Source organism: Octopus bimaculoides, chromosome 3 (assembly GCF_001194135.2).
Source record: "Octopus bimaculoides isolate UCB-OBI-ISO-001 chromosome 3, ASM119413v2, whole genome shotgun sequence".
In the NCBI taxonomy this organism is placed as follows: Eukaryota; Metazoa; Mollusca; class Cephalopoda; order Octopoda; family Octopodidae; genus Octopus; species Octopus bimaculoides.
Genome location: NC_068983.1, coordinates 149,432,320 through 149,448,152, shown reverse-complemented (window position 1 = coordinate 149,448,152; position 15,833 = coordinate 149,432,320). Strand labels below are relative to the sequence as shown.

At 34.5% G+C, this 15,833-nt stretch overlaps 1 protein-coding gene across 6 annotated transcripts in view; it reads right to left on the bottom strand.

Moving 5' to 3' along the window:
- Positions 1–15,833, bottom strand: part of LOC106876659 (tumor protein D52) — a 150,464-nt gene that overhangs the window by 74,829 nt on the left and 59,802 nt on the right. For 3 of the 6 annotated variants that reach the window (XM_014925291.2, XM_014925292.2, XM_014925290.2), the window contains exon 2: positions 6,245–6,283. The exons of the other annotated variants lie outside the window; for them this stretch is intronic. In XM_014925291.2, the coding sequence (XP_014780777.1) occupies positions 6,245–6,283 (39 nt within the window). The remainder of the gene's footprint in view (positions 1–6,244; positions 6,284–15,833) is intronic. 6 annotated transcript variants of the gene reach the window in all.

Here is a 15,833-nt window from a genome sequence, read left to right as displayed (position 1 = left end):
ATATAGTGGAAATTTACAGAATAGGAAAACTATAATAGAGCAAAGGAGTTACATTCATTGAGAGAGAGAGAGAGAGAGAGAAAGAGAAAGAGAGAGAGAGAGAATACAAAACTGGCAAACCAAAGAATTTGGAATTTTGGAATTTATTAGGTCTCATTCAGCTTTAATTTAATCATACTAGTTTTAAGGTAATGTTTTTCTCTCACCATCTCCCCTACACATAAACACTTATATATGGTAAAATAGTAAAAATATGTCCATCACAAAAGACAACTTGGTAAGTAAATTGAGTTCATTTCATTAAAAGAATAATAAACAACATCAAGTACACTGCAATAGCAATAATATTAACTGATTATCAGTGTTAATACAGTCAGGTCACTAAAATCTTTAAAATAAGGGGTAGGGAAAAACGAAATCAGCATCAATATTTTTAACTGAATTTAAATTAGTATCTGAGAAACAACTAGAAAAGAAAGTTAAAGTTATAAGTTCATAATTGAAATATACTTTATTGAAGAATGTAACTTAGTGTGTGTATAAGTATGCATGTATATGCTTGCATATAGGTATGTGTGGAGGCGCAATGGCCCAGTGGTCAGGGCAGTGGTCAGGGCAGTGGACTCGCGGTCATAGGATCACGGTTTCGATTCCCAGACCGGGCGTTGTGAGTGTTTATTGAGTGAAAACACCTAAAAGCTCCACGAGGCTCCGGCAGGGGGTGGTGGCAAACCCTGCTGTACTCTTTCACCACAACTTTCTCTCACTCTTACTTCCTGTTTCTGTTGTGCCTGTAATTCAAAGGGTCAGCCTTGTCACACTGTGTCACGCTGAATATCTACGAGAACTAAGTTAAGGGTACACGTGTCTGTGGAGTGCTCAGCCACTTGCACGTTAATTTCACGAGCAGGCTGTTCCGTTGATCTGATCAACTGGAACCCTCGACGTCGTAAGCGAAGGAGTGCCAACAATAGGTATGTGTGTACATACATGTGTGATTGTCATATGTAACCCTGTTTATCTTGTATACTAACATGGTTTACACTATGCATTTCTATTACAGGGGTGTATTTTAAAGTTATTTCTGTACCACAAAACAAAATGTATGCATATATCATCAACATCACTACCACAATTGTTTCTTCTGTTGACTTTTTCCATAGAGCTTGGTTGAACAGTACTCCCGAGGAAGGAATCTATAGCATGATGTCCTTCTACAAGCCAATTTTTCCTTGCTTTCTCAAGAAAGATACTTTATTTACATCTTCACATGTTGAATCGCTGCCATAGACAACAGGACTACATTAGATGAAAGATGTCTACACATACATAATCCAACTATAATTATTTTATCACTGTATGGTGGTAAAGATACATATATTTAAGATAAAAAGAACAATGACAGTAGTAAGAGAAGGAGATAACAGAGAGGTTAACAGATAAAGATAAATGTGTAACTGTTCATTACATGTCTCTCTTGTACTGACTTGTCCAGCTTTAAGCACACACAGACACACATACGCCATGGGCTTTGTACGGTTTCTGTCTACGAAATTCACTCACAAAGTATTGATAAACCCAGCAGAACTGAACTCCAGACCATATGGTTAAGAAGCAAACTTCTCAACCACATAGCCATGCCTTTACCTACACATTTATGTAATGTATGTTTGCATGCATGCATACATGTATCATCATCACCGTTTAACGTCTGCTTTCCATGCTGGCATGGGTTAGACGGATTAACTGAAAACTGATAAGCCAGGGGGCTGCACCAGATTCCAATCTGATTTGGCAAGGTTTCTATGGCTGGATGCACTTCCTAATGCCAACCACTCTGAGAACGTATGTATGTGTGTATATGTATGCATGCATATATTTCAACATTAGAGAAAAATAAACCACTTTCATTAATGTGAAATGAATGTATGAACATTTTTTTCCCTTTCTTACTGTCTTTATTGTTTTTATAATTGTTTTAAGTAAATGTATCATCATCATCATCATCATCATCGTTTAATGTCCGCCTTCCATGCTAGCATGGGTTGGACGATTTCAATAAAAAGAATACAAACATCAATGATAAAAAAGAGAGTTATGTTCATGAATTCATTTCAGGTTAATGAAAGTGTTTCCTTTTTTCCCCCCAAAGTTGAAATAACAGTTTTAAGGACCACAACGAACTTTCCACGTATTTGTTTAAAAAAATTTCTAAATTTCTTCTTCAAAAGTTTAAAAGAAAAAAATTTTTTTCTTATTTCTTCAATTAAAAAAAAAAACACATTAATTTTGATTAGCCAACATATGCCCAAATTCTTTCTTAAGAATTTAAGAAAGTATTCTCTACTTATGTATAATGGAGGACAACTTATAATCTGTACAGATTACATCATCTAGAACCATCTTATTGCAGGTGTAGGTCAAGTGACCAAATGAAATAGTGACTGAGTTGTGTTATCCCTGTTTATCTCATGTGAATTAACATATATAAGACTCTAGATACGTTCAAGAAAGTTGTACTGAGCACTTTTATTTTTTATATTTTAGTACAAGATAAACAAAAACCATGCACAATGTATAGCTGTTTGGGTGTATTATGTAGAAGGAGAGATGTCAGATTCAGTTACAATTTTGAGGAATGTGGAAAATAATTTCCTGAAACAGGAAGAACAAACTTGGATAAAAGTTGCACAGTTACACACACACAAAAAAAAAAAAAAATTGAAGCAATATATTTGGTACTAATTTATTTTTCTTCTTTATATATTTAAAATGTGGGAACTGTTTAGGTGCTGAGATGTGGATTGACAGGTGTAGCATGTTAGTCAAAATGTAGCTGCAACAAAATAAGTCACACTAAAATTAATATAGGAAAAAGGAGTACAATGCAGCATCCAAAAAATTTTTACAGGGTAATTAGACCTTAAATTGAGAGACCTCCAAAGTAAACTTAGCAAATACTAAAGGATAGGATGTAGGAAAGAAGATAGGATTTTGATACCACCAGGGAAATGGCCATGATCACTAAGCACATACATAAAGAGTAGGTTGAAATTGCATATAATGTTCCCAATGTAAAACAGAGTGGTACAAAATGTAAAATCATAAGCAGGCTAACAAGGAAAGTAAGTTTTTGCATGCAGCAGATGCACAGAGGACAGTAAGTACTAAAGTACACAGGAAACAGATTTTCTCAACTGCCCAAATGATTCCCTAAAAGCTTATGTAGATGACAGAATTAGCAATGGAGGTGAGTGTCCAGAAAGTAGAGTAACCAGGATTGGAAAAAGTTCAGGAAGCTGTAACTACAGCTGGCTGCAAAGGATTTTCTCTCAGAGTGAAAGGCAGATTGAATGATGTTTATGCATGAATTGCAATGCTGTATGGGAGTGAGATATAAGCCCTGAATGCAGAGAATTTGTGAAGACTAAAAAGACATAGAGTGAGAAATGTTCCATTGGATATGTAATGTTAGTGTACATAAATCAAAATAAATGAGCTGTAAAAAAATTAAGTATAAGATAAACCAGATGTAGAGTATGAGAGTAAAGATTGCACTGGTATGGGCATTTGATGCATATAGAGGATGGCAGCTGTATAAATAAGTGCAGGATTTTCAAAGTTGATGGGATCTGTAGATCTGGAAGACCTAGGAAAACACGGGATGAAGTGGTGAAGATGGATCTCAGGAGGTTATACCTTGCAAAGAGAATGACAAAAGACCAAGATAATCAGCAACATGCAGTACTGAAGAAGAAAGCTGTTATGACAACCCATCGGATCCATACCAAAATGGAAAGCAAATGTAAAATGATGATGTCAAGAATATTGGCTAACATTAGTTGTCAATTTCATCAATCTGGGTGGACCTGAAAGGGCTTTGAGCACTGTCCCACTTCCTTACTATAAATAATAATGAAAAAGCGTGACTGTGAAGTTCTTAGTCCTTTGTGGAGCATTACTAAAAAGGTGAGGGCTTGTCTATGTGGTCATTCAATCTAAAGAAATAGCAGCCAAATGTTCATTAAACCATCTTAAAAAGGAAAGCCATGTTAGATAAGATAGTCCTCGATAGAATATGCTTGAAAAAAAGATGATCATGCCTGATCTTTGATCTTAAGTCAACTGGATCAGAGCTGACATGGACCTAATCAACAACATCCTTTATGACCAATGATACAGAAAGCAGGAAAGTTTTTATATATATTTTTATCCAGCACGAAGGAGATGAGACATTAACCAGATTTTGGTTGTGCAGCACCATATCTTTTCAGATAACTTTCACAGAAAATCTAGTAGGAGAATTGAGGCATATAAAATAACGTCACACCTATTGACATACCAAGAAGTATAATTCTTTATTTGATTTGTTGATATTTTTTCAAATTCATTAACATCAAGAAATATAAAACAGAAAATAAAAAAAAGACAGAAACAGAAAACATTTAGAACATTTCCCACTTATTGCTCTTATAGATATTTGAAAGCATTTTATTATAAAATCAGTGGGAAAATTGTACGTTAACATGATTGGCCTTAGAAAAGTTTGCACGAGCCAAAAATGTGTATAGCTATTGTTATGGCTGGAGACCTATTTTGCACAACGTACACTGACAACTAAACACCACAGCCATAATAGGGTTGCCATGACAAGCAATACAAACCAATAATTCATAAATAATAGTATTGGTGTATTTGAATAATGATAAAAAGTATTACAAAGATAAAGTTAATTTTGAAGTATCGGACAAGAAAGAGAAAAGATGACTAATGAATAAATTATATATTACATAGATAATTTTTATTATAAATGAAAATGTAGAGCAGACTTGGTTGATGCCAATAATATAAGTATAAATAATTCACTGGACTTTGTTCTTATTACCCATACCAACTTCCTTGAAAATACTGATATAGTGCTTAAAAAAAGAAAGCAGTATTAAAATAAAAGGTTTTCTTTATCATTATTATAATGAGAGGGGCAAATAAACAGTAGAAACTGTGGAGCAGTAGGCAAAATCACATGTGTACTTAGGCACTCAAATCTTCAGAGTTCAAATCCTACTCAGGTCAACTTTACCTTTTGCTCTTTTGAGAATGCTAAAAAAAAAAAGCACCAGTCATATACTGGGGGTCAATCTAACTAGCTACAGCCTCCTGGAAGTTTGGAGCCTTGTAGCTATACTATAAATTGTTATTATGGAAGCATTAAGGATAGTTAGAGTCAGTAAAGGTTCAGATTAGCTCTTTTGCAGTATCCAAAGTTTATTTTGTCCTTCATTGTCTATGGGTTGATAAAGGACGACCAGAAGTACATTAAGTTCAGTTCCACAAGTTACACTTATCCTAAAGTAAAGTTGTCTTCTATCTATGTAAGAAATCATTATTGCTATTAGTATTATTCCAGGATTAGTGAGTTGGCAAAAACAGTAAAACACGAACTAAAGGTTTAACAGCATTTCATTCCATATTTTTACATTCAAAGTCCAAATTTTTCATCTCTCCAGGGTTGAATACCAGTCATACGTTGAAATTGGTCACATTGATTAGACACCCTCACCACAAATTTGTGGCTTTTTAACAAAGTTAATTATTTATTGTTTGCTGTTATACCATTTAAGTGATGAAACGAATGAACCATTAAAAAATTTCTTTTTTTAAATGCACATTTTTATCTACATATCAAGGGTCATAAAAGAAACACTAATACATTATTATAATTATTTGTTGTTGATTAAGAAATAGAAATATTTTCGTTTCTCTGTGGGAACCACATTTTTTAGAGAACAAGCCTCATAAACAGAGGAAAACAAATTGCTACACAAATTTCAGTCAATCTTGAAAAGCTTTTAGAAACCGACACTCCTTTTATTGTAGAGATACTAAAACTCTTCAGAGATAGAGATATTTCACAAAACATAGTCATAACTCAATTTACTTGTAACTTAAATTTACTATTCAATAACATGTAAACTTTAATATTGTTGTGGATTAGATTTTTTTTAAACCAAAAAATGTGAAAGAAAATCTAAGTTGTTAAATAAAACAAAAATGTCTACATAAAAAAGCAGTAGATTACTATAGCAGTAATTAGATTTATTATTCTAGAAACTTTATGGTAGTAAAAATAATATTATACTGAGGTAGTCATGCAGTTTGAAAGAAAGAGGAAAGTAACAGAAATATAGTAAATTGCTGAACCAGAGAGAGCGAGAAGAAAAAAAAATAAATAAAAATTACCCACCAAACAAAAGCATGTATTCTTCCTCATCATTCATTGCACCTTTAAAAAATCGAGAAGGTCTGTTTGGGAAATGCATTAAAATTGATTTTAAAGTTGCAATATTTTGCAACAAATCTGTAAGAGGAATAAATCTAGGAGCATAAAAAAAAAAAACAAAATCAAAACGAAAATAGCTTCTAGTTTTTCTGTATGCTAACTGTGGCTCTTGTCTGCTTTGTTTTCAATGTTCTCCCAAATTAAAATCTCTACTGGCTCAGAGTGTTGACAACTGACAGTATGAGTGGTGAAACTGCAGAGAATAAAGGTGGTCTTCTGCATGCACTGGTCTGCAATTGTCTAGCTTCACACAGCTGTGCTATTAGTCATCAAGTGGAATTAAAATGGTTTTGAAACTTTCACTGGAAAGCAGCAAACTGCTAATGTTAAAATAAAAAATAAAGAATGAAACTCAAGTCTGTTGACAATTTGAGAATAGGAGGAGTGTGGCAGTACAATACTTAGCCACTGGCCTGGCCAATAACTATAAAGGGTGTGAAGAAGTAGGAGGATGACTATCAGGGCGCAAAGAAATGGGACGCTTACACCGAATAAAAAGGTCAGAATTAAAAGTAAATGACATTCAATGAGCTCCATTTAGTTATTTTATTCATAAATATTTATAATGAGTCATCAACAACAACAACAACAACAAAAAAAAAGGAAACATTAAAAAATAATTCACAAAAATAAGATAAAAAATGCAAGATAAAAGAAAAGAAAGTAGAGAATCAGTATTACAACAGAATTTTTTCTTTTATTAAGTTACAAGGTGAGTGTAGTTTTGAAATATCAAATATCAAGTTGCTAGCAAAGACACAGGTTAGGTTTGGGGCTGGGGGTGAACAGTATGGGATGAGGACAAGCTGAAGGTGAGATTTCAAAAGTTAGCTAAGAAATAATGTAAACCTAAGTATCGTTTCTGTTAGCAGAAGTACAATGCTAGCAGTGTTTAGCTGTGAACACAGAGAAGCTATTCATACAAATAAATTCTAGATGTTTAAAGAAAGTCAGTCATTCAATAGTAATTTTCACAGTTTATGAAAAAAAATATAAACAACTATTTCTAATTGATTTTTTAAAAATTCTTGTAACCGATAAAATCAAACTAACTAGGTGGATCTCTATGACATTAATATCATAAATATAAGATTTTCATAAGTATTAATAACATATAACGTTTCCACCGATGCTAAAAAAATGTAGTTGCTTAACACAATCCTGTTTCCATCCAAAGCAAATAAAACATCAAATAATAACAGGAAGAATTTTTTAACTTAAGTTCACAAAATTTTGAGGAATGATACAGTTGATTAAGATGTTCCCTGTACTGAACTGTTGCATATTTCATCAATCTAGGAAGCTAAAGTCAATCTTGGCAAGACTTGAACTCAGAATATAGAAATATAAGTAAATAGGGAACTGCTTTTTGTCCACTGCTACATTGGTTTTGCTATTCAGGGCCCTCTTGGTGCCCTTTGTAAATATCTTATATTACTTTTATGACATTATTATTATTTTCATATACACTCAACAGATTAGGTTGTTGGAAAAGAAAAGAATCCTAACATTGGGCTACAGCAAGTAACCTTAGATGTCAAGAAACTCCCTAAGTATTCTAACTGTCCCTAATAACACTGTTTTCTGGAGCTGTACTAGACTGGGTTTTATGCCTATTTCCTCTATCCATCTGTTCAGATCTTTAGGGATAGTTCTCAGTGCACCTATAACTACTGGGATACAATTTACCTGCACTTTCCATAATCTCTGTAATTCAATAGCTAGGTCCTGGCACTTTGCTATTTTTTTTCTATACCTCTCATATTAATTTTTTCATCATTTGGGACTGTAGTCATTTGCAACTTTCTATTCTCTTTATCTACTACTACCAAATCAGACCTTCTAGCTTCTATTACTGTCAGTCTGAATGTTAAAGTCCCACAACATCTTGTATTTCTTACTTTCTAGTACTTTACTAGGTTCATGTTCATACCATTTATCAGTATGTTACAAAGCTCCCAATGGATTGCTCTTCCTAGATTGTCATGTCTTTTCTTGTATTATTTCTGTGCCGGCATGCTACATTCATCTACTATATAAGTAATGCTTTATAATCTACATTAGGAATCTATCTTGGTTTTTATCCAATTAGTCTTTAATGCTTGATCTTGTGCAGCTACTAATAAATTTTCTGTCTCCCTCTTCAGCTTTCCTTTCTCAGTACTATTTACTGCAACTATCTTTGGGAATCTACCATGCTCACCTTCTCCTGCCTGTCAGATAATTTCAGTTCTTTTTTCTGGTTTTTAACTTCATTTGGGTTCTTGGTTTTCTGGCCTTTCTTTTTGGGTAGGTATACTCTTGCTACTCCTGCCTTTGGGTGGAGTCCTCCATTCATATTGAAATCCTTCCTAGTTCTGTCTAACTTTGCTAATTCAGTTTTTGTCCATTCTACAAAAGCTGCTGAGTATCTAAGTAATGATACTGCCCAAGTATTTACAGCCTTCACTAGATTCGAACCATTTAGCTTTGACGTCATTAGCTTCCTTATCCTTATGAGGTACTCCTTCTCAATTTTCATTTCCATTGTTAGTACTCTGTCAGATTCTAATACTCCTAGATACTTATAAATCTCTTCTCCTTTCAATGATTTTAATGTCTGGCGATCTGGTAATTGGATGCCTTCACTGTTGGCTACTTGTTCCCTTCTCATAACTAATATTTCACACTTATCTATGCCAAATCCCAGTCTGCATTAAGGAATCTATCTCTTTAATTCTTACTAAAAAGCTTCAGATCATCCATGTGGAGCAAATGGTTAATTTTCCCTTACTATTTCTGAACTGATACCCTGCCTTTGCCTTCCTTAATACTAAACTGAGGGGGACCAAACATAAGACAAATATTAAAGGGGATGAGTCCCCCTGGAAAATTCCTCTTTTGATTTAACTTTCCCAAAGAGTGTGTCACCCAAGTAGAGATTTACTTTCCATTTCTTCATGCTACAGCTAATTCTCTTGTGTTGTCTGCTATACTGAATATACTCAAACATTCACTTATCCATGAGTGTGGGATCATGTCATAGGCTTTCCTATAATCTATCCATGCTGTTGTTAGATTTTTCTTTCTAGCTTTTACTTCATTTAGAATTGCTTTGTCTATATATAATAGATGATGTGTTCCTCTAGCCTTCTTCTTGCAGCCTTTCTGCTCTTCTGATAGTAAATTCTGGTTGTCAAAGCATTCCTGTCAACAGCTTCCACACTAATGATAAGCAAGGGATTGGTCTTTAGTTGCTAGCTGTACTACCCTTGCTCTTATCTTTCATAATTTGTATTGTGCTCCCTCTAGTCATCCAATCTGGTATTATTTCTCCATTAAGGCAATCCTGAAGTTGTTCCCTCAGCCTCCCATGTAAACTACTGAATTTCTTTAGCCAGTACCCTTGGATTAAATCTGGTCCTGGGCCCTTCCAATTTGACATTTTCCCTAACACTTTACTCATTAATGCACTAGTTAATCTTAGATCTGGTTGCTTCTCACTCACTACTCCTTCCCTCACCTTCTTTAACCATACTGTATCTCCATTATGGTTTACAGGCTTATCCAAAATATTACTCCAGAACTTCCTAGCTTCTTCTGCATTAGGTTTCTCATCTTCAGTTCTTAATTCTCCACTATTTATTTGGTTATAAAATCTCCTCTGGTCTAAATAATCTATTCTGTTGATACTGATCTATTCTTTTCTGATAACTGGAGAGCTTGCCTGCTACTGCTATGATATGCTGTTTCAACTCTTCTATTACTGTCCCAAATCCTTTCTCTTTGACTAAGTATCTTTTCTTGAAGGAAGATTTGCATCTTGTGTTTCCTAACTTCCAGGTTTCTATTCTAATCAGATATTGTCTTACTTCATGTTATTTTGAATTCTCCTTCTCCTCATTTGCTCTTTTTTAATCTTTCCCTGTGAGATATCTGATCTTCTGGTGACTATTACTCCTCCTGCATAAATCAATAAGTTAGTGTCTCCTATATTTTTAGTATCTATCCTACTGATAACAGAATCTACTTTGCTAGTCATTTCTAGCAGCTTCCTTTATTATCATCATCATTATTGAGTGAGAGAGCAGTGCATGCCATCAAAGTAACACTTATTTTTATTATTATTATTAACAACTATGTAACTAAATCAAAGAGACACAAGTTTGAGCTTTATGCTTTAAACAATCTTAACTATGGAATGGGATTGAAGACAGTCAAAATCTTTATAATAATAAAACATTGTTATCAAGATTGATCTAAATAGACATACGAACATTTATAAAGTATGAAATTTCCATGGGTCTCACTTATGATAATTTTTAAATAAAGGATATTAAGGAAAGTCACTTTGCAAAAACCTTCAATTCTGTGCCACACAAATGACTCGAGGAAGTCTGTTAGTGAATGTGATGTGGGTATTATTGGACAAAACACATCTCTAAGATTGTACAAGAAGACTGAGGGTGTCTTAGCATAACACCTTTGTCAGCTGCTCTCCAGGTATCTATTTAAAACTGTAAATGACTATAGTACACCCACACTTAGAGTTTGCATCACTAGTCTGGAACCCCTCTCTTGCTCAGCGAATCAATCTCCTGAAAACTGTTCAGAAACGGGCAACCAAGTAAATACTTGCCATCAAGCATCTACAATACTCCAAACATCTTGCTTCTCTGGGTATGGACACATTAAAGTTCCGATGTCTGGCAACTGACTAGGTACACACGCACAAGATTATCCACCATCTTTCCAACAACAATCTTGGGCACCTTTTTGAATTCCATAAGTCTAACACTTGTGGACATGCTTACAAAATAGAAAAACAACACAACACCCATGACTTTCGGAAACATTTTTTCACAGGAATAAACTACCTGCATCAGTTGTTAGCTGTCAGGACACTACAGCCTACAAAACTTTCGAGCTTCCTAAAATCTGCCAACAGTACACCCGATGCCCCCCACCGTTTCTTCTGTTTTATTTATTTTTTTATTAAGACTTATACACTGTTCACTCCCTGTGCATATTCTATGTACTGTTCATGCAGTTTTGGTTACTTCTTTTTCAGATGAGTTGTAGTACATCCATGCACTGTATGCAATAAGTTCATTATTATTATTATTATTATTATTAAGGCGGCAAGCTGGTAGAATCATTAGCATGCTGGGTGAAATGCCTAGGCATTTCACCTGTCGCTACATTCTGAGTTCAAATTTCACCGAGGTCAACTTTGCTTTCATCCTTTTGGGGTCGGTAAATTAAGTACCAATGAAACACCGGGATTGATATGATTGACTACTCCCCTCTCTACAAAATTTCAGGCCTTGTGCCTATAGTAGAAAGGATTATTATTATCATTATTATTACTATTATATAAGTAATTCTTCTGTCTTTCTCTGTCACCAACACAGAGCATCATTTCACCCAGTATATGTAATCCATGCATATATTCAAACAAACATAGTCAACTTTCTCTTAAATACTTGCCAATATTATTTCTCTATCTGAACTTGTAAATAAATAACTTCGTCAAGTAATATGTTTTAACAGCAAGAAATTGTTTTTTCTTGATGAGTAAAGAAAAAAAAATAATGTTAAAGCAAATAATTTGTTTAGAAATGAACATACTACTTGTAAACTTTTTATGAAGAGGCCATTAAAATCTCATCAATGTCATTAAATATTATCCTCAACTTTAGAAATACATACATATATACTATAATAATTATGATTCATAACATAGACACATGACAACACATTTATAGTAGTAAACAGTTGATTATATTAACCACAGTACTTGACTGGTGCTTATTTTATAAAATCCTCAAAAATGAAATATGAAGTCAACCTCATTTGGATTTGAGCTCTGAATGTAAAGAGTTTTGTATGCCATTCTACTAATTCTGTCATTCAACACTACTACTAATAATAATTCTTTCTACTATAAGCACATGGTCTGAAATTTTGCAACAGGAGGATAATCAATTACACTAACTGCAATGCTCAACTGGCATGTATTTTATCAATCTTGAAAGGATGAAAAGCAAAGTTGACCTCAGCAGAATTTGAACTCAGAATGCAAAGAGTCAAAAGAAAAAGTTCACTAAACATTTTGTCCAATGCACAAATGATTTTTCCAGCTAGCTATGATGATGATGATGATAGTAATAACAATAATAAACCCAGTTTAGTACAGCTCCAGAGAACAGTATTATTAGGGACGGCTAAGATAATTAGGAGGGTTCTTAGCATCTAAGGTTACTTGTAGCCCCATGTTAGGAATTTTTATTTTCCAACAGTCTAATCTGTTGTGAGCATAATAATAATGATAATTCTTACTAATTTTTGGCACAAGGCCAGCAGTTTTGAAATGGGGTGGAAGTTGATTACATTGACCTCAGTGCTCAGCAAGAAGTTGATTTACTGATTTTGAAAAGATGGAAGATAAAGTCAACCTTGACAGCATTTGAACTCAGAATATAAAGAGCTGGAAGAATAATGATGATGATACAATAAATAAATTAAAATAAGCTCATTGACTTATTTAAATTTGTAGCATCTGTCATATGTTGAAACACAATGTATATATGAAAAAAAAAAAAAACCCCAACTAATTAGAACAATGAGAATCAGTTATGTATGTTTTGTTTCTGATAATATGTAAATTCACAGTATAATCAGTACTACATTATTCAATGTGGGTATCCTTTCAAAGACAGAAATGTGATTTAAGAAGGAACTGGCTGTTATTTCCAGTGTACTGAATGATCATGTAGAGAGAGAGAGAGAGAGAGAGAGAGAGAGAGAGAGAGACCTTCTAATGCTTGATATCTTTGGGCAAGCTTCACCATTCTATTACTTTAACATGCTTTGCCAAGGAAGTTAGGTGCCAGATGATGTGAACAATTGTGATATATAAGTTTCTTATCTGGACAGAGGGATTTATCTCACAGAAACTCAGGTTAAGCATCAACCAAGTGAAACTCCAGTGGAATATACTGGCTTTTAAAATAGATTCTGTCAAGTATTATAATAATGTAAACTTGTACACAATTCTTTAAAATATATGTCATATATTTAGCTTTGGTTGCATCTCAGCCGATCTTTCAATTGAACTGAGGAATGTTTCCATTGATTTTCCAATTGCTGATACTATCTGTCTGTCACGACTCTTGATATATATTTAAATAACAGTTTTATAAAGTGGAAAATGTGAAATAGATAGAATGATTATACACAGAGAGGGCTTTGAATAGACTTCTGCACTATCTTTATTGAAGTGTTGCTATCATTACTAGAAGTAGACACTAATCTTATTATTTTCTATACAGAACCACTACTGTTAGATATTTTCATGCCGCTGCCATATTAAAGTACAGTGACATGTAAACTCAAATTAGTTCTGTATCCTAAATATCTGTGTACAGCAAGCATTTACAAAGGCATTTAGAAAAGTATTTCTAGAGCAACAATAATGTATCACTAGTTAGTACATACAATCTAAGTCTCTCTCTCTACTCTACAGTAAGACACCTATCTCTGTCCCTTCTATACCCTAAGTCTCTCAAATGGCACAAATCCCCATCCACTCAAAACTATTACTCCCCCACTCTCAGTCAAGAGGTTTTTGTTGTGTAAAGTACTTGGTGGCCCTCTCAGTACTGGTGCCATGTAAAAAGCACTGGTACTGGTGCCACATAAGAAGCACTGGTACTGGCACCATGTAAAAATCACTGGAGTTGGTGCCATGTTAAAAAGCACTGGTACCACATAAAAAGCACCCAGTGAACTCTGTAAAGTGGAAGGGCATTCAGTTGTAGAACCATGCCAAAACAGACAATGGAATCTGGTGTGGCTCCTGGCCTTGTCAGCTTGTCAAACCATCCAACCAACCTATACCAGCATTGCTAAAAAAGAATTTTCTTCTTTTGGGAGGGGTTGTTGTCTGGAGTTGGTATGGTTGCACTGTTGAATATGGTTCTAGTTATATGGTTTGCAGCTGTTGATTTTACTATTGTACCCAGGAAATATATGGGTGACTTTTGGGTTCCAATGAAAGTCTGGACCAACACTGTCACTTTAAGGGATGTTTCTACTGTGGATTTGGTGGTTTGGTGTCATGTTTTTACTAGTGCATTGAAACCCTGGAAGATGAGTGAAGGGACAGTCACACATCAGACTTAATCTTTTGGGTTGGGGATAGCAATAGATTTTAGGATTCCGGGTTACATGTGTCATCATCATCATCATCGTTTAACGTCCCCTTTCCATGCTAGCATGGGTTGGACGATTTGACTGAGGACTGGTGATCCAGATGGCTACACCAGTCTCCAATCTGATTTGGCAGAGTTTCTACAGCTGGATGCCCTTCCTAACACCAACCACTCCGAGAGTGTAGTGGGTGCTTTTACGTGTAGAAACTATTAAGTGTGATTTAGCATTTAGTGGTGGTGGTGGTGGTGGTGGTGACGGTGGTGTTGTAAGATGTGTGGTTTGGCGTTGGTTGGTATTGCTTGTAGGAATTGTGCATCTTGTCCCAGGTAAATGGGTAAAGTTACAGTCACTGTGTATGCATAGTCTCTCATGCTAAGAATAGCAGCATATTTTGGAGAGTTTTGTGTGTTCATAATTTTCTTTTATTTACAGTTGGCAGATTTATCATGGAGCTGTCAGGTATACACTCAGATTGAGGGGGACAGTGGGAGAAGAAAGGAGTGATTCTTCACGAATTGGAATAGTAATTGTGGTAATGATACAGTAGAAGAGGATGATGATGGAGATGATGGATCTCTTGTGTTATTCTGAGAAGAATTTCAGTGTCCTGAGTGTGGAGAAGAGCTAGAGACTGTGTTGTTTAATAGGTCATCAATTGTTACAGTATTGATGAGTGACTTACAATGCTGATCTTGTTGTTGCTATTGTTTAGTTGTGGTAAGGGTAGTAGCAGTAGAACATGATAGCAATGATGATGATGGGTCAATTATGGTATTCAGAGGAAATGGATAGCTACACTGTGAAGGGCACTTGATTGTGAAGTTTAATAGGTCATCAAATGTTCTAGTATTGAGAGAGTGGCCACAGTTGTTATATATATAGAATGTTAATTTTAATGTTGAAGATGCTTTAGTTCAGTAATATATCTTTCTAGGGATTTGGTGGGATTTTCTTTTTATTAATGTTCTTATTTTGAGAAGAAACCTAACTTCAACTAATTTTTTACAGATCAATTTTTAAACACTATTTTCTAATCCTGAGAAAGGTAAGTAGAGGGTGCAATATTGAATTTTGCACCCCAACAAAATTTTAGAGGGTGCAAGTGCACTGTCTGTTCCCAGGCCCTAGGTCTGAGGAAGTGTCACTCTAATGTTTAAAACTGTAAATATTATGCAAAATTTCAGTCAGAACTTTTGTATGAACTGATGTTGAAAGCAGAATTGGTACAGAAATAATTGTAAAATGTGCTAAAGTCTTTCTTTGTTTTCTTATTTAGATTATATATATATATATATAT